The sequence below is a fragment of the Eleutherodactylus coqui genome, chromosome 12 (assembly GCF_035609145.1).
Source record: "Eleutherodactylus coqui strain aEleCoq1 chromosome 12, aEleCoq1.hap1, whole genome shotgun sequence".
Taxonomy (NCBI): domain Eukaryota; kingdom Metazoa; phylum Chordata; class Amphibia; order Anura; family Eleutherodactylidae; genus Eleutherodactylus; species Eleutherodactylus coqui.
Genome location: NC_089848.1, coordinates 77,631,930 through 77,651,689, shown reverse-complemented (window position 1 = coordinate 77,651,689; position 19,760 = coordinate 77,631,930). Strand labels below are relative to the sequence as shown.

At 45.6% G+C, this 19,760-nt stretch overlaps 1 protein-coding gene across 1 annotated transcript in view; it reads right to left on the bottom strand.

Annotated features, from left to right (window-relative positions):
* Positions 1–306: 306 nt before the first annotated feature.
* The window catches only part of MINDY4 (MINDY lysine 48 deubiquitinase 4), a 121,222-nt gene continuing 101,768 nt past the window's right edge, over positions 307–19,760 (bottom strand). Inside the window, exons 17-18 of the mRNA XM_066584553.1 lie at positions 12,963–13,035; positions 307–1,592 (exon numbers count right to left, since the gene is read on the bottom strand). Coding sequence (XP_066440650.1) covers positions 1,544–1,592; positions 12,963–13,035 — 122 coding nt within the window. The 3' untranslated portion in view covers positions 307–1,543. The remainder of the gene's footprint in view (positions 1,593–12,962; positions 13,036–19,760) is intronic.

Here is a 19,760-nt window from a genome sequence, read left to right as displayed (position 1 = left end):
TCCATCTACAGGATAGGGGATAACTTACTAATCAGTAGGAGTCCAACTGCTGGGACCCCAACGATCCCAAGATTTCAAAGCCTATTCTGGAGTATGGGCAGCAGGAGCCGGATATGTGTGCCTTTGCTCTATTCACTTCAATAGGTGTGCCAGAGATAGCCAAGCATCTTAAGGGTCTCTCCACACTTGCGATCACGATATCGCAGCCTTTTTTTAATGCAAATGTCAATAGGACTTATTAAATGTTAAAAACGCATCGCACAAAAATCGTAAGTTTGTGCTTTGCGATTTTTGTGCGATGCGTTTTTTAAAAAAAAACATAGCGATATCGCGATCGCAAGTGTGAAGGCACCCTAAGTCTGCTATCTCTAGCAGTCCCTTTGAAGTGAATGAAGCGGCGGCATGCGTGTGCAGCCTCCGATGCCAACACTTTGGAATGTGCCGGGATTGAAAGCCTCAGATTGGTGGGGGTCCCAGCCGTCAGAAGACCACCGATCAGCAAGTTATCCTCTATTCTGCAGATGTCATATCTTGCTGAGACAGGAATACCCCTTTAGGCGTTTTCCAACCCAGAATCTCAACATTATTTTGTTCTTTTACTGCCAACAAAACTGCCCCTGCGATAATAATTGGTTTATTATAAAAAATGGGTGAAGGGTCTCTACAAGCGTGGGAGGGATGATGAAAGGTAGTATCCGTTCCTCAAGAGGGGTTTTTATAGGGCTTTTATGGTCTGCCTAATGTAAAAAATATTTCTTGAGGATAATCAGATTTTATAGCCACGGATGCTCTCAGCCATTGGAACAGCCAATTAGCTTAATGAGTTCAAGATGCGTCTTTTCCCTGCGCAAATGCACAGGAAATTAGAGCGTGTTACTTTTTTTTTTGTGCGACCAAAATGCCCATGTGAACCAACCCATTGGAATCAATGGGTCCTATTTTTTGCGCATTGCACGCACAACATTTTCACTTGCAAAGGTGTACACAAATACGTCCGTGTGACATAGGCCTTACGGTACATTTCCAAGTCACACTTGCAATTCAAGAAGTAGAAGTGAAGCAGTGCTGAGGTTATCATATCTAACAGGACATCCCGCAGTGGGAACCTCTGGTTTGTGCAGGGTAAGCTTCTAAGTTACTTTAATTCATTAGGTTGCACGTACAAAACCTCTCCAGAGAGATAAAGACAAAATCAGCTCTGCTACATCTGTAAAAAATCTCCAATATCCCATTATGTGCTGACCTTTTGGCAGCGTCCTAAAGACGGTAGCATCCCCTATAATGGTCATGTTTTACAGCTCCACAAACAGACTCTTTACTGCTCGCCCGGCACAATAGGATCTTTTTCTTGAAAAACAATCCCAATCACCAAGCGCGTCAGACTCTCCTGAGAAAATGCCGTCTGCTTGGCATCGGGCATCATCTGAGCTGAACGTTTCCATTGCTGCAGTGTAATGGGCAACCATTGCCTGGATACAAGGTGCGGCGATGAGATTTATAGGATGGGGTCTGTAGCATTCCCATCCACAATGCGGTGACAGATTTATAGTATGGGGTCTGTACCATTCCAGTCCACAATGGCACCATTCCACCTAGAACAATAAAAAAGCAGTGAATAAACTTTCACTCTCAACAACAACTCAACAGTATAATCCTAAATAAAAAGTGAAGCGAGTTTGTAAATACTTTGCTTTACTGTCTTTTGTACATTTTTTTATTTAATGTTATGCTTTTCTCTATTCACAGCTGCTTTCCAAATTCAGCCAGTTGCCATTGGAAACAGACAGTGGTTTAGCTCCTCCCTGCTGTCAGACATGTGACCCAACAACTGTGCTCACACAAATACACTTATGTCATGTTACATGAAAGAAGCAGAGTTCCTAATTTAGCTTTGGAAATGGAGTTGTTGAAAAATGCATATAAAATGAGTAGGAGAGAAGAAAAGGAAAGAATTTACCAAGTGACTAAACTTTTTATGTATATTACAACTACACAGCTCTGCTACATGCATGTCACACACAGCTCTGCTACATACACTGTTCATCCCATACAACAGAGATCAGAAGCAGCATAGCACTGGAGATGAAGGATCTGTGATGACGTCACAGTCGTGCTCCGCCCCTGATCACATGACGATGACACTCATCCCGAGTGAATGACTTACATGCTCCGCCCCTGATCACATAACAATGACGCCATCAAAGGTCCTGCATCCTTGTGCAGATTACATGTGGACTACAAACCTCCTGCGGCCTCATTTGCTATGGAATACTAAAAAACACCAAGCCGGACAGTAGCCGTGTGCCTACAGGACCTGTGATTATGTCACAGTCATATGATCAGGGGTAGAGCATGTAACTCCTTCACTGGGGATGAAGGACCTTTGATGATGTCACCGTCATGTCATCATGGGCGGAGTATGTTTGTCACTAACAAACCCACTCACTCGCGCATGGACGGACAGGTCGTCGTTAGTAGTTTGATGGAAGGGTTATTATCTACGAGAGAGTTTCCCTGGGACTGTAATATTAATAGCTAATCATTATCGTAGTCCATCAATAGTAGAAAGGTGGGCGTTCAACTCTTGGTAACTTCCCTGCTGATCACCTGAACATACCCTTAGTGGTTTAGTGAGTTTGGAAATCTTAGGGTACTTTTAAATGTGCCAATAGTTACCTGAATAATTGCTTAATAATCAGCCCTTGTTAAAACTTCTCCCAACAGGGTACTGAGCAAGAAGTTGCTCAGTAGTCGCTAATCATTCTGTTTTAGCTCACTGACACGAAACAACTAGTGAGCAATTTCTCACTCAGTATAAACAGCCAGTCGTTCATCTTTGAACAATTGCTCTTTTTTTGTGAATGGTGGCTGGAAGAGATCACCGACACGCTGACAGCCCTACCCGACATCTGAGCCACCCTCCAATGTAGAAAGCTCAGTGCTAAAGAGATTGTCAGGGTGTGCTGCTGAAATCTGTAGTACTAAGGTTCCTAGCAGCACATCTCCACAGGTGAGGGTTAATTGAGCTGCTGGGTGTGGTGTTCTCCAGTAGCCAATCTCCTTTAGCCTGCAGCACATATTGTACTATTTGGATGTATCCGTTTTGTTCCCACTCAGATCTGGTTGCATGTAGGTCTGTCCCTCTGCTTCCCAAAGACTGTTTGGACACCTGTAGTGCTTGTCTGTATCATAGTCAGACCTCATCTTCCATTCCCTTGACAGGTGCGGCCTCCAAACGTCTTATGTCTCGTCTGTGTGTCAGTTGGTGGTTCTTTGACACAGTTCCCTATGTCAGCACGGTGACTCAATGTCTATCCCCCCTGTATGAGGACGTATGCTTAGTTGCCCACACGATCGTAACAGAGATGTAGTTAGTTAGGGCTCATTCACACGGGCATATTCAGTTCCAGTCCATGAAATACGCAGCATTTTTACAGACCGGGGCAGGTTCTCTTCTCACCCGTACAATTAATGGCAGAGAACAGAGCTAGTGAAAAAAAACATTGAAATCCATTGATCTTAGTGCTTTCGTTTTGTCCCGATATGTGGTTATGATCACGGCCGCATAAGGGGACAAAACCACATTAGTCTGAATCTGCCATGAAATTGTGCATATTCAATTCCTTGCTTTTTGTACGCATATTCACTACGCTTTTCACGTGTGCAAAAAAAATTAAAAATGCAAGAAGGTCCCATAAATTTCTCCTGCATTCATGCGTAAATACACATCTATCTTGTGCATTCATGCGATCCCAGTAACGTTAATGGGCAATTTCGGTCCGTAATACAGAACAAAATAGGACTCCCTATGCTGTTATTTTTTTTTTCATGCCTGTTTAAAACACATTTTTGAATACCCCAATGCAAGTCAATGGCACTCACAAACCCATTCACTACTCACTCACGCATGAACGGACAGGTCTTCGTTAGCATTTTGCTAGTTATTAGTATTATTTATAGTATCAGTGTTTCTGGTGGCGCAATGCGTCACTTATAATATAGTGAATGACATCATCACATGAAGGACCTGTGATCACGGTTGGAGTTGGTCAAAATATTGAAGGACCTGTGATGATGTCACTGTCATGTGATCAGGGGTGGAGCATGCAACTCACTCTGGATGAAGGACCGTTAATGATGCCACCATCCTGTGATCAGGGGCGGAGCATATAACTCAGTCACTCACGGACAAGTGGTTGTTAGTACTTTGAGAATAAGGTTCAGTATGGTTACGTGGGGCGATCTTGACATCTTTTTAGAAATTAATAATAAAGGTTATGTTTTAGATTTTCAAATTAGTGGACATTTTTTCTGCGACTTTATGGCCAATGGCTACTCAAATAATGTAAAGCACTAAAAACTATTGTTTGGCACATTAGATAAACAGATGCAGCGTGCCAAAGATTAGTTTGGCACATGCTATATCCATGTTTTTTCTCACCTTAGTAAAGTTGACTCTGTGATAAAAACTTCTTTACTTAGTCATTGAACTTGTTATATGAAAACATTTCAGAACTGTACTTGAAGTTTAAGATAAAAAATTGTTGCATGATCTTCAGAGGATTTCATTTCTTTGGCCTCCAATACTATCTCTACGCTGACGACACCCAACTATACACCTCCTCTCGTGAGATCTCTGGACCATTCCTCCAAAATATCACAGACTGTCTGTCTGCTGTCTCTAACACTATGTCCTCCCTTTTTCTCAAAATAAACCTCTCTAAAACTGACCTCCTTGTCTTTCCACTTTCTAACCGACCTCCCCTCAACATCTCCATTCCAGTGTCTGGCACCATCATAACCCCCAGACAGCATGCCCAATGCCTTGGTGTCACACTGGACTCTGACCTCTCCTTTACTCCCCATATCCAATCTCTGGCCCAAACATGCCACATGCACCTCATGCTCCACTCCAATCCATACTAAATGCAGCAGCTAGGGCTCATTTTTCTATCCAGTCGTTTCTCAGACACCTCTGCATTATGCCAGTCACTGCATTGACTGCCCATCCACTGCAGAACTAAATTTAAACTCCTCTACCTCACTCACAAAGCTCTGCATGGCGCTGCGCCACCATACATCGCCTCCCTACTGTCAGTACACCACCCAGCGCGCTTACTCCGATCAGATAACACCCTCAGACTAAACACCCCTGTAATACGAACCTCTCATGCTCGCATACAGGACTTCACTAGAGCAGCACCCATCCTCTGGAATGCTCTACCCCAAGGCATCCGGACAATTCCCGATGCACGACATTTTAGAATTGCCTTAAAAACGCACCTCTTCAGGGAAGCATACCAACTCTCCTGACCTAGTCCCCTACCCCTCCCTATGGTGCCCCACCCCGCTTGCCTTCTAATAATTGATCTGCACATGAAATTTCCTATTGCCTGTGTTCCCCACCCCCTGCACCTCCTGTACCACCCTCAACCCATTTGTGTCTAACCCAATGTACCTCACATTGTAATTGTTGTATTGTTTTGCATTTATCCATGCCTGAAAGCGCTGCGGAATAAGTTGGCGCTATACAAAGATTATTATTATTATTATTTCTTACATAAGAAATACGAGTAGCAGGCCAAGACAAGTCTGATTACCAGTTGGGAGATTATTGGCCAGTTGGCCATATTAGGGGGCCAGGAGAAACAAAGATGGCCACGCCGCTTCCCTGACTGCCGGATGGAGATTCCCTCACAGAAAATACTAGAGGAAAAAGCACTGTATGCAACGCTTTTTCTTCTGTCCAAAAGCCGGGCAGGTGGGTGGAAAGCGGGCAGACGCCATTATAGTCAAGGGGTCTGTCCGACGCAGTTCCATCCAGAAATGGAAACTTTTGGCCGCAGTGATACCCCTTTCCTGCTCCCCGAATGGAGCAGGAAAGCAGAATCCCCAGCGCAGGTGTGAAGGCAGCCTTATGTACACTGTGTACTAGTATGCAGCATTAAGACACTACAGCTGTTTTGATTGGCCAGTGCTGCTCATGCGACTAGTACTGGCCAATCAGATCTCCATGTAGTGTCTTAGCCTAACCATGCATACTAATATACAGTCTGCATAAGGCAGTCAGAAAATCGGTGCGGCCATCTCTCCTTCTTCCGGCCCGGAGGGTCATGTTAATACCTGCGATGCTGTATCTTCTGGGAAAGTTAGCTAACAACTTCTCTGAAAAATATGTCAGCCCTTTTGGATTCCACCCAGCTGTCCCTGAATCAGATGAACTTGGAAGCAGTAGAAGAGAGTTTTGAACATACTGACAGCGGCGGACATACTACTCCCCAGCAGTAGCGCCATGCTGAGCCACAATGAGCCTTGAAGTTGCTCTTGTGTCATCCTAAGAATAATAAGTTGCCTTTTTCGAGAGCAACATGACTAATTAAGAGCAGGAGGTCACAGAGAACACATGGCTGTCCCATCTGTGTGGGTGTGCTCTTAGTACATAGCGTCCGTACACTACACGTATCAGAAGAGCCCCCCTGTCATGTTCACACAGCAGAAACCACAGTCATGCGCTGGGAACATCTGGATGTTCTTAGCTATAGGTTGCTCTTTTGATAGTGACTTTACATGGAAGCCAAGTATGCAATAGATGGTTAACACGGGAAATCTAGAATTCTCCAAATCCATCCACCACACCCAACTGGCGCTTCTCCATACCGACTCCTTCCAGTTACTAATATGTGACGGTCCACCCAGACATTAAAAAAACAGCAGATGGGTCATAGCTGCTGGAGGAATATCTGAAGTCACTGCAGACATTGCAGCACAGTGTGTCAAGGAGTTCTGCACTCCTACTTCTTCCGGAGTCCGGCCCTCATCAGATACACAGGTACTGTGCGTCTGTATCTAAAATGGGGCTCTAGAAATTCTGTTCCTTTTCTGGATACACCTACATCATATGCCAAGTTAGAAGACCCAGTTATCTGCTTAAAGAGTTTCTACACACTTTCAACCATTTATTGCTGAAATGCACCCAAAAGAAAAATTAAAGCAACTTTGCAAATAGTCCTGATGAGAAATAGTGAGCGTACACAGGAAAAAAACTAAGCAGACCGCCAGTACTCAAGAAGGGCATACTGGAGCTTAAGTGGGTACAAAGGTGGGCAACTACAGTAATAAATGGAATGGGTGGTGTCAGGACCGGCGGCTCTCGAGGTCTCTGTACCCGCACCGCCGGTCCTATCTCCCGGGCTGCGGCGTAGGGGAGCCCCAGTCTTTGTGACCTCCCCTGGCCTACGTAATCCAGGCCGCAGGCTCCTGGCGCGCACTCCCGTGCTCAGGGAGTGGGTGCCTAGGTAGCCGGGTTGCTGGGCGCGCGGTTGGTGCCGTTTCGCGCCGCGTCCCCATTGCCATGACACCTGGGCGCGCTTGCTCTGCACTCTCTGCTTGATGTCTGGGTCTCTGCTCTGGACTCGCTGCTTGTTGTCTGGGTCTTTGCCTGTCTTTAGCAGCCGCCGGGGGCTGTTTCTTCCAGCGCCCTCTGATTGGGTCCTGCTGCTGTCAGGCTCCCCTCCCCAATCAGCTGCTGGGGCTGGAGTTCTGACAGCATTCAAACTGCTCAGTTTCCTTTTGAAGTTGCCAGTGTATGTTTGGTCTCCAGCTACACCCGTGTTACCTGTATTTGACTCACTTGCTTCGGACCTGACTTTGCCTTCGCCTGACCCCTGGTACCTCGTTCTCTCCTGTTGCCGACCGGATTGCCTGACCTGCTTTTGTGTTTGTTTGTTTGTTTCCTGTGTCTAACTCCTTCCCCGCATCCCTAGTGAGCATAGGGACTGTCGCCCAGTTGTCGCCCTAGGGCTTAGCCTAGGCGGGCAAGTAGATAGGGACAGGGGTGGCGGGTAGGACTAGGGACTTCCACCTGCCCGGACTCCAGTCGTGACAGGTGGACTACAATAACCAGGGAGGTTATCAAAATTGGGATTATTTAGTGTACAAAAAAACCTGCTGAGGGGCGACCTAATAACTATGTATAACTATATCAGGGGACAATACAGAGATCTATCCCAGCATCTCTTTATACCCAGGACTGTAACTGTAACAAGGGGGCGCCATCTACGTCTAGAGAAAAAGGTTTCTACACCAACATAGAAGGGGGTTCTTTTCTGTAAAAGCAGCAAGACTATGAAAATCTCTGCCTGAGGACGTGGTGATTGTGAATTCGATAAAGGAGTCTAAGAGCGGCCTGGATGCCTTTCTTGAGTGTAACAATATTATATTTTTTAATGTCTAATTACTTCAGAAGGTCAGTGATCCGGGGAATATTCTGATTACCAGATTGGAGCCAGGAAGGAATTCTTTTCCTTAAATGGGGAAAATTGGCTTCTACCTAGTGATGAGCGAGCATACTCGCTAAGAGCAATTGCTCGAGCGAGCATTACCCTTAGCGAGTACCTGCCCGCTTGAGACAAAAGGTTCGGGTGCCGGCGGCGGGCGGGGAGCTGCGGGGGAGAGCGGGGAGGAACAGAGGGGAGATCTCTCTCTCCCTCTCTCCCACCCACTGCCCCCTGCTGACTGCCGCTACTCACCGCTTCCCCGCGCCGGCACCCGAACCTTTTCTCTCAAGCGGGCAGGTACTCGCTAAGGGCAATGCTCGCTCGAGAAATTGCCCTTAGCGAGTATACTCGCTCATCTCTACTTCTACCTCATTGTTTTTTTTGCCTTCCTCTGGATCAACACTGGAAGGGGATGTGGGGGGTAAAAGGCCAAAAAGACACATGTCCATAAGGTTCAGCCTAACATACTTTGTTACTATGAGTTGCCATGGTTACATACTACCCTTGTTTAGTCTAATCCTGTTGTCCTATATTTTCTCCTCTGTTTGCTATCTGCAGGCTATCATCTATATACGACAGATAGGAGAGGTTAATGCCTGCGCAGGGTATGTTTGTAGTCTGGGGACACATAGGTCTGCATAAGTGCTGTATACACTCTACAACTACCGTACTTGCAAAGTTGTGATGCATTGCAGCAATACAAAAATAAGGCTGAGACAACAAGTTTTGCATCTGGAAATGGTACTGAAGAAGTTGCCCTTTCATCCTTTATAGATGAAGCCCTTCAGAAGGAACCCTTTGTCTTGTCCTCATTACTGTACACTTTGTGACATCTATGGGAAACATCAGCTTCTTCTGTCAAGCTAAATATTGCTTACAGTGAACATCCTCCTTTGATCACTAATCTGGTTTTAATTTAAAACGGTTCAAAATTTTGTGATAATTAATTTTTTTAATATACACTGAATGGCCACTTAATTAGAGACCCCAATGCTTAACGATTGGAACCTTCCTGCATGGAAATTAGACCTGTGACCCCAAAGTGCAGTACAAAATCACATGACAACTTTTCAGTGGATCCCTTTCAATGTGAATCCACATTAGATTAGAATCCAGCGATCTGAAAGACTCCCAACGAGGCCGGGTCATCGATGCTGGACTAGCCGGGATGTCACTGTCAACTGCGAGAGGTTTTATCGTGTAACGGTGCGGAGAGTGTACAGAGAATAGCGTGATGGAGGGAAACCAACCAGCAACAGCAGATCCTCAGGACGTAAAGAACTCATTGCTGAAAGGGATCAGGAGGATGTCAAGAATCCTTCTGAGAAATACGCGCTGCACAGTCAAGTTAACTGCAGCCAGATACAACGCTGGCGTGCATACTAACATGTCTGAATGCACAGCTTGCCTTCCTTAGCACGGATAGGCCATAACACCAGATGACCAGTTCCAGCGCCATTGCTATCTAAGGGTTCTTTCACATGAGCGTATATCGGCCGCCGATTTCACGGCCGGCCTATATACGCTATAATCTGACACATTGGATTCCAATGCATCAGATCAAATGGCCGTATTCCTGTTACGTAAAAGCGCCTGGCCAGCGAATATAGCGGCGGGCGCTTTCACTCTGGGCTGAAAAGATAGTCCGGGAGCTATCTTTCTGCCTTGAAAACGTTGGCCGCTGCATGGGCTCTTATGGGAGCCAATGACAGCAGCCGGAGAAGGGAGGTGGGAGGGAATTTTCAATGGGAGGGGTGGAGTTAAGCATAGCCCTGTCCTGCCTCCTCCTATTGCTTGTTGCGAACAAGGGTAGGGGGCTGGAGCTTAGCCCTCCCCCCTTCCATTGCAAACAGCCGGAGAGGAGGAGAGAGGAGGCGAACCGCGAGGCGGAGGGAAGGGGCAACGGCATCGCGGCCTCGGCGTATATGCGCCGGGCCAATGCCGTCTGAACGGGCGCACAAACATTAGATTTGTGCGCCCGTTTACAAGTTTTTACTCATCAGATTGTAGCATATATCGACTGGCCATGAAAATAGAAACAGGCTGATATCACTCTCGCCCGTGTAAATAGAAACAGAAAAGCGAGACTCCAGGGGGAAAATGAGTACAAAAATTGGATCACTGAGCAGTAGAGAAATATCGCTGGGTTAGAAGAAGCCAGATCGTTGCTGCACTGTGCTGATGGGAGGTAAGAATTTGGCGCAAGCAGCATGTCAGTACTTCCATCTAATTTGCCCCAACAAGAAGCTTCCTGTCCACAGGGGCTGATATTCCAGCAGAACAATTTCAACATCAAGTGGAATCCATGCCATAAACAAAATGCTGCAGTTCTGAAGGCCAGAGGTTCAAAGCGCTATGTGATGGGAGTCTCTAATTGACTGGTCAGTTAGTGTCAAATTTGTGTTTTTCTGAGAGAAAAAAATACCAACTTGCCTGCCTGCAGCCACCACTAGGGGGAGCTGAGTAGCCTACTGTATACTGTGTTGCTTTTATTAAGTACGATGTATATTTAGTAAACTCCTGAGCTCCATCTAGTGGTGACTGTGGGAAGACAGAATGTTACCGTTTATTTCTATGTCTTTACATGGGATTTGCGGTTCTGTATCAGAAAAAAACAGAACTCTAACTACTATAAAACATATTAAGAGATTATTCTGAACACAATTTTGCACCCAAAGAGAAACATAGAAAACTGATGGCAGAAAAAGACCACACGGTCCTTCTATCCTGCCCTTATATTACTTTCTTTTTATTTCTCTCTTAGGATAGATAAATGCTGATCCCGGGCTTGAATTCGTTTGTTGTTGATTTTTCCACATCTGCTGGAAGGGTGTTCTAAACATCCACCACTGTTTCAGTAGAATAATATTTTCTGACACTGCTTATGATCTTCGCCCAACTAATCTCAAATTGTGCCCCCTTATCCTAGTTTTTATAGTTGTTGTTAGCCGCTTAGTCGTTCACGACCCTCGGTGATCCTAAAGGCGAGCTCCCTCCATGTTTTTTGGTTTTGCGTTGCTTTTTTCAGTTGTGTGATCTCCACGCCAGTATCAGCTCTGACAGTATCGTCCATCGTGTCCTTTGGCGGCCGGGTCTTCTTTTGCCACTGATCTGTTCAAGCATTATAGATTTTTCTCTGCTGGCATTATATGGCCAAAATACGTGAGTCTGAGCCCGGCCATCTTGCCCTCCAGTGATATATCGTGTCTTATACGTTCCAGGACTTCTCTGCTTGTTTAGTTTCCTAATAAAAACGCCTCTGAAACTTATTTATACCTTTACATATATAAAGGTTTCTATCATGTCCCCCCCTCCTGTACAATGTATAAAGGTTTGCATCATGTCCCCCTTTTCCCTTTTTTTCTCCAGACTATACAGATTAAAAGTTACCCTGTCATCAACTCTGAGCCCCATAAGCCTCAATACGGAGCTCAAAGGAGAGGGAACGGGGGAGTCCGGGGAGCTGTGTTTCTTGCTCACTGCGTGCCCCATTTCTGTGCTGTGTTCCTGTGAAGTTGGCATGCACACACAGCTTGCCTCTTTTCATATGGCCCCGTGCACACACACACTCCCATTCATCTCTATGACGCGCATGCAGAAAACTGTCTCAAAAGAGTCAAGCTGTGTGCATGTACCAACTTCATGGGGACAAAGTGCGGAGAAATGGCACCCATTGAATATGAAACACAGCTTCCCGGACGTGCCCCCCACCCGCCTTACTTCCATGCCCCTTAAGTTCCATAATGCAGTTTATAGGGCTCAAAGGTGATGACAACTTCCCTCTAAGTTTTTTAATTCTTTCCTGCTAAGTTTTGTTCTTGAGATCTTCCACAATTTTTGTAGCCCATCTTTGGATTTGTTTTATGTTATCAATGTCTTTCTGTAGGTGAGGACTCAGGACTGAACACAGTATTCCAGATGTAGTCTCACCAGAGCTCTCTACAGTAGGATCACAATCTCCTTCTTTCTACTGGTTATACCTCTAGCTAAGCAGCTGAGCATCCTACTTGCTTTCTTTGCATCTTGACCTTATTTTGAGGCTGTTAGAAATCAGAACTGCTGAATCCTTCTCTTCTGAAGTCCTGAATAACAGAACAGCTGATCTCAGGATTTCCTCTCTCGAAGTGCACTATCTTACATTTGGAAACCTTGAACTGCAGTTTCCGTTGTTTTGCCCATTTACCCAGTAAGGCTTAAGGTACTTTTATACGGGCGTTTATCACCTGAATAATCACTAGAAGTAGCTTAATTGCACAATAGTCGTCCAACTTCTGAAAATACTAAATAAAGGTAGCTATCTAAGTGGTCAGCGACAGGTTTGTTCCCATTAATATAGTTAGTATCTCTATTATTATAGCTATTATCCCTATTTTTAATTATTGTAATTCCACAGCTTTCGTCTGTCACTAATATACCTGAAAAAGGTTTTATTCTCTGCCTTAATGGATTTGGCCATTTCTTCCTCCTTTTGTGTAAGACGTATCCATTGTGCTGGCACTGCAAATCGGGGATATTATGATGATCTCACAAATTGGGGGACATTACAGTAGCACTGCAAATTAGGAGTACTATGGTGGCCCTGCAAAACTGGGCATTCAGTTCTATTACTAATGGGGACTGCTGCGGCGAATGTGACTCTAAGGTTGCCCAGCTGTGGTCTATGGGTATAATGAGAGCAGCACTTACTTGGTTCTGATGCAATATTCAAGGGGTGGAATGAGGTCATGGTCTTCATCTTCTATATAGGTACCAGATGTGTCTGAAAAGAATGAAGAACAGAACTAGATTACAAGATGATAACCCCCCTTACAATAATATATGTGACATGCATCTGCTAAGAGGTATGGGGGTCTGCTTTATTCTAGGAATGTCCAAGACTGAGGACTATGGGAGTAAATCTCCCAAATGTAGTCCTATGGTGTTTACATAGTTCACATTTCAGCAATCAGACTGTCACGGACAGGGAGGATTAATGGCAGCTGGAGCATCACAGCAGCCGACAAAGCCAGGAGCAGAAGAAAAATACTGCGCCTCACGATATTAATCTTGGCAGGTTCTATTTCGCTGCTTCACTACATCCAGGGGGCAACCACACACTGAAATGCAGACGAGGTCTGTGAGGGTTACTAACAAAATCAGGCTGCACTGGGGCCAAAAGGGGACAACTTAATATACACCCTACGTCAAAAAAAAAATTCAGCCCCTAGAAGAAGTTGTTGTTTTGCTGCAAAACTCGGCATGCAGCTCCATCTCAGGCAGGTGTGTAAATGATTAGAGTTGTGGTGTGATTAGATGAACGGTCTTGTCACCTGAGACCCTAAAATTGGTTTCCCCCTTGATCTATAAAAGGCTCTCAGAGGCTCCTTGTGTGTAGTGACCTCTTCTTCCGCTTGTGTAGAGCTTGTTGACCACTAGACGCCTCTACGACGCAGAGAAGAGATGTCACCCCGTTACCACAGTCTGAGAGGGGCGCATTATTGGGATGTGAGAAGCTGGATGGTCGTATCAATGAGTTGCCAAATCTGTCTGTAACTCTGCTGAATGTTGCCAGCTGCGCATGATGTAGCGGCTTCTGCATACTGGATGCGTCAATCTGCATGTTGTGACGTTTGGCTCAGTGTTCCAACAAGGTACATTTCGTTGTGCGGTTGTGGAATCCCATTGGGTTTCTGCCACATTATGACACCATAAGCTGTACATAGCCCTAAGGGCTCTCTCTCACAACCCTATGCGTTTTTACTGTCACCCATTTACACCGTAAAATCGCATGAAGAATTGCCGTGATTGAGTCCCGATCTTTAGCCGTGTATTTTCTGCCATTCACACGGGCGGCTGCTGCGTACCGGCAAAAAAATAAACTGCAGCATGGAAATCCCTCAATCGGCGGAAATCCTCGGAATGACTGCTAATCCGTAAACAGAGGCAGCTGTCTTGTTTTCCCTGCGTTGGACGCTGCTAAACTCCCTCCACCTCCCTTTTTTTTCAGCTTCGATGGAAGTCTATGGGAACTTCCAGGGTATTTCGGCAAAAGATAGGGTAAGACCTATCTTTGGAGGCAGCGTATAAAATCGGCGACTGAAAACGGTCGCAGATGCGCTATTTTTCGCTGAACAATCATTTTACGTGCCCAAAAGTTGGTCATATAAATGAACACGTTGGAATCCAACGCTTCAGATGGTCACCATTTTTGGGCGATTTTTTTGATGCTGCTAAATAGCGGCGTATATACGGTCGTGTGAATAAGGCCTAAATCTGAAACTTTTAGTAAACTCGCCTGTTTGAAGAAATGGCTCTCAATGGGGTCTCAGAGGCATTTCACTCCTTAATCTTTATCCAGACACACAAAAAACGACAAAAATCAATTTCTATGAGCATGACAAGCTCTTCAAAGTTACCATTACATACTGGTTTTCGCCTTTTACTTTGCTTCCAGCTAGTGGTATTGGCCTTAGAGTGCATCAGTTGGCATAACTCATTTGTCTGAACATACCCTGAAAATTGCTACGCAAAACCATTCTGATGGGATATTGAAAATGTGAGGAGGTTTGTGAAGTACTACGACAATGGCAACCACCAACACGCCTGACAGTCACACGCAATCATGTTGGGTTAGAAACCAATGGCATCATGCCTGAAGTGCACAAGCAAAGATCTGAGAGGCGTCGCGCAGTAGCAAGCTCTGCTTCCTCGGATATGATGTTGGAACAGTTTACATGCGCATCACAAAAGTCGGTCAAACAACATGTCCATGAGTGAGGAGTTAATAGATCAAGCAACAACCCATTATTAACACCCTGGAAATTGTACTGCTACTCGCCATGAATGAAGAACTGAGTTACAATGGAAGACATAACACTAGTGTGAACACAACGTAAGGGAGGTTTCCAGGGCCGGATGAGTTTGGAAATCCTCTTTAACTAAATTAGAAAGGGAAGCTTTAGAGACAGACTTCACCACGGAGGAGATTAGTGAAGCCATAAAGACCTCGCCATCGGGGAAGGCCCCTGGACCGGATGGGTTTACCTCCCGTTTTTTTAAGCAGTTTCGGGAAATCTTAACTCCTATTCTGAGAGATACATTCAACCAAATTTCTCCGTCGACCCCATTCCCTGCACAATCACTCACAGCCCATATTACCGTGCTTCCCAAACCGGGCAAAGATCCGGGGCTATGCCCCAGTTACCGCCCTATCTCGCTCATTAATCTAGACATTAAGTTGTTTTCCAAAATTCTGGCGAATAGGCTGACTCCAATCTTGCCAGCCCATATACATAACGATCAAGTGGGTTTCATAAAAGGTCGGGAAGCAAGAGACAACACCAATAAGACTCTCCTGCTGATTAGTCAGGCCAAACAACTATCACAGCCGTTTTGCCTCCTCTCGGTGGACGCGGAGAAGGCCTTCGACCGCGTTGGTTGGGACTTCTTACGTTCCTCACTGACGGGGTTGGGGTTGGGGCCTAAGTTCCTGAACAGGGTGTTCGCATTGTACCGGAACCCGTCGGCAAAGATTCGTGTAAATGGCCTCCTGTCCGATCCCGTTCCTATTAGGAACGGAACGAGACAGGGATGCCCGCTGTCCCCCCTTCTCTACGCCATCGTTATGGAGCACTTGGCTGTGGCACTGCGAGACAACCCCAACATACGCGGCTTGCAGGTTGGGACCCGGACTTGTAAGGCGGCTCTGTACGCAGATGACCTCTTATTGTTTGTCTCTCAGCCACGCGTCTCGTTCCCGGCGATCCTTCAGGAGTTTTCTAAATTTGGGCGTTTAAGTAATTTTAAAGTAAATTTCCACAAATCTGAAGCTATGAATGTATCCCTCCCGGCTACTGAGGTAGCCCATCTAGCTGACCAATTCGAATTCAAATGGCGAGCATCCTCCATCAAGTATTTAGGGGCACATATTGCGGCAGATATCTCTTCCTTATACCACCTTAACTACGTTCCCTTATTGGAGAAAGTGACACGTGAGCTGGATGGCTATGCTGCCAAGCAATTGAGTTGGTTCGGACGAGTTAACGTCTTGAAGATGGATGTGGCCCCCAAATTTTTATACCTCTTCCAGGCTCTGCCAATTAAACTCCCGGCACAGTTTTTCAAACTGGTTCAACGGGTGTTTCGCAGATTTGTGTGGGGGGGCCGGAATAGTCGTATCAGCTATCGGACCATGTCTCGCCCAAAGGCGAGGGGGGGAGTGGGCTTACCCGACCTTAAAATTTATTATTCAGCCGCAGTTCTTACTAGATTACTGGACTGGCATTATCACGCCGGTGCGAAACAATGGGTGGACCTAGAAAAAGCGATGGTATGGCCACACATACACCTGCTGCCATGGATCTCCTCAGAGGACAGGCCCGTGGCTCTTCCTCATACACCCCTGACCAGGAACTGCCTTGACGTATGGGATAGACTGACGGCAAGAGGAGATGTTGTGACCCGTAGAGGAGCAATGACCCCCCTGTTCCACAATCCCGCATTCCCCCCAGGGCAGGACAAACAGAGCTTCCTTTGCTGGAGAGAGGAAGAGGATACACGGTGCTGTCAGATAATGGGACCAGCGGGCCTCCCATCATTTAATGATCTACAGGCGTCCCGACCTGACACAAAATTACAATGGTTGGAATACCTCCAGTTGTCCTCCTTCTGGAGGACTCGGATGGGGTCGTGTCGCCTCCGGGATCCCATGGAACCCATTGAAAAATTGTTTCTACAAACTACCCCCCCCACCCGTGCCCTCTCAAGGATCCACGGCATTATGCTGGGGAAGCTCACCCAGGGTCTTCCCCAATACACCAAGGGGTGGGAGAGGGACCTGTCACTGGAGCTGCAGGGCTCTGATTGGGAGAGAGCATTCACGTTCGCTCACAAACTACCCCTGGCCTGTGTGGCGCAAGAGAAAAATTTCAAGCTACTCTCCAGATGGTATAGATGCCCAGATCTGCTCCATCGCATATTCCCATCAGTGCCAGACACTTGCTGGAGATGCGGGTTCGCGCGTGGAACCATGCTGCACATCTGGTGGGAGTGCCCGCCCATCCAGTCCTTTTGGAGGACCGTTTTTGAACTGTTTGAGGGGGTGTCCCACAGCACGGTGGAGGTCACCCCACAACTGGCGCTGCTCTCTGTTATTCCTGGTCCCTTTGCTACGATCAAGAAGGGTCTCCTACGTCATTTCCTCACTGCAGCCAGGGCCGTTATTCCACGCCACTGGCGAAGCGGCATCACCCCCTCGATTCTGGAATTTCTACAAGAGCTGAATCAGCTAATGTACATGGAGGAATTGGGAGATGAGGGCTCTGGTGTCGAGAGCACAGGCAGGCGGGCCTGGTCAATATGGAACGAATTTCGCGACTCAGCAGAGTTTCAGAATATCACAGGGTGGTGAGGAGACAAGCCTCCCCAGGGTTCCCACGAAGTCAGGCCGCAAACACGGTTCCTGGGTTGACAGCTGATTGGAGTAGAGCGGTCATACATTTATCCTGCATGCCACGTAAGGGCCACCCCCCTGCTTGTTTGGTTACCTACCCTTGGTAACTCCCCCCACCCCCCTTTTTATTTTTATCATTATTTATTAATGTTTTTTTCTCTTTCCTCTTTCCCCCCTATCCCCCATACTATCTCCCTTCCCATCTGCTTGTATTCTAGGTCTGTACGCTCCTGTGTTTTTTCTTTTTGGTGCTTTTTCTTCCCTTTTTTTTTTTTTGTGGTCTTAACTACTCAATCTGTGGTGTTTTGTCTTAGTTTTCCTTTTTTTTTTGTTTTTGTTTTTTCTTTTGTTTACAAGGGCTAAGCACATTGGCGGGTCCGGTTATGGAAAGACCCATGTCAAATGTATAACTACTGATGGGGCGCCAGCCAGGCACCGAGTATATGTGAGCTTCAATAGACTTTGGTATGATTGAACAGTTTTATAGCTCTTAGTTTAATGAAGCAGTCCTGCGAGACTAGCTACTTGTTATGTCTGTATTGTTTATTTTTATGTAAAGAATTTATACAAAAGTCTTAATAAAAACATATTAAACATAACTAAATTAGAAAATATAAATCTATTAGGTTGACAAGAAGATAAAACTGACTCCGGACTGCAGGGGTGTAGCCAGATAATGGCTGGGCCCAAGACCAACTATTTTACACAGCGCTTCACCCTTGGAGCCTTCATTACTTGGGCTAGAAAAACAACTTCTAACTGCAATAAATGTACCCGTCTCTACATACACCTTACTGAGTCCTATAGATGAACGGATACATAATATTCCATACTAAGGCAGGTTCATTCTCCTTCAATGCTAGTAAATGATATATTAATAAGGCATTGAATGGGACAAAATAAAATAATGTATCCTATATGAACCAAAAGGCAGTAAGAAGAGAAGATAGTACAGAATTGGTAGTGTTTTGTACAGGGAGAAAAGCACAGCATGGCTAGCGTTCAGTACTGTAACAAAGGTGAAGGTGAGCCGTGAAAAAGTAGCCCGTCCTCTGACAATACCAAAAAAAAAATAAGAGTCAGCAAGTAATTTTTTTTCCTAATGCTTTATTAATCTACCCATGTGTTACAATAGATGCTGGAAGTGGTTCCCATTCACTTCTATACATCCATGGTCATGCTGCAATATGTTGGCTGATACTGCCTGCAGCTCTTCAACAGTGATGGCCACCATGTTCTCTGGAATTATCCACCTGTGATTTATATGTGTGTGGAAATTTAAAGCAAAACTGTACGCCATTTAATCTTCACTGCATTTTTGATATTCATGAGCCGGCGGCTCAAGAAGACAGCGGAATGCTGCAGAGGACATAGATAATCGTGACTAGAAATGTGAAGATGAATATACGATAGCATCAGTAACAATACTGTATATGTGGCTGTGGTCTCAGGATTGTTATATTGTGTGGGATAGGTATTTACTAAGACAGACATGTCCAGAGAGATGCCAACAACTATAACAAAATAAACTTTCTAAAATAACATCTAAATATACCCAAATACACCTTAAAATGGGGATGAGTAATGAAGAGTTGTGTAAATACCACAAGAGATAAGATAAGGACAAAACTACAAGAATATATTAAAGATGAAAACAATTAAGGAATACCTCCAGTATTTTGGAGAAATGCCTGCCATGTATATTACCCCTATTCATCAAGGCAATGGCAGTAGCTGAGCCCACTGAGCCAGATCTCGCCCTGCACTGCTATATTAGAGAACTGCAGGAATTGCCCAATACCATACCCTCTCCTTCTGACTCCCAGTACCCGCCCAGTGGCGTCCCCTTCAGGACTCTGGACACTACAGTAATTAAGTCTTGTCTCTTCTCTTGATGGAAAGATGGTGGAAGACTTGAGTCAAGAACATGTGGGTATTCTATACGGAGAAGCAGGAGTGTGGCGGTCACTGTATAAAGGGAGAATGTGTCAGAAACTGTGCGTTGGATGATGCTGTATAATGGGGATAAGTAGCAGGCAATGAACATGATGGGA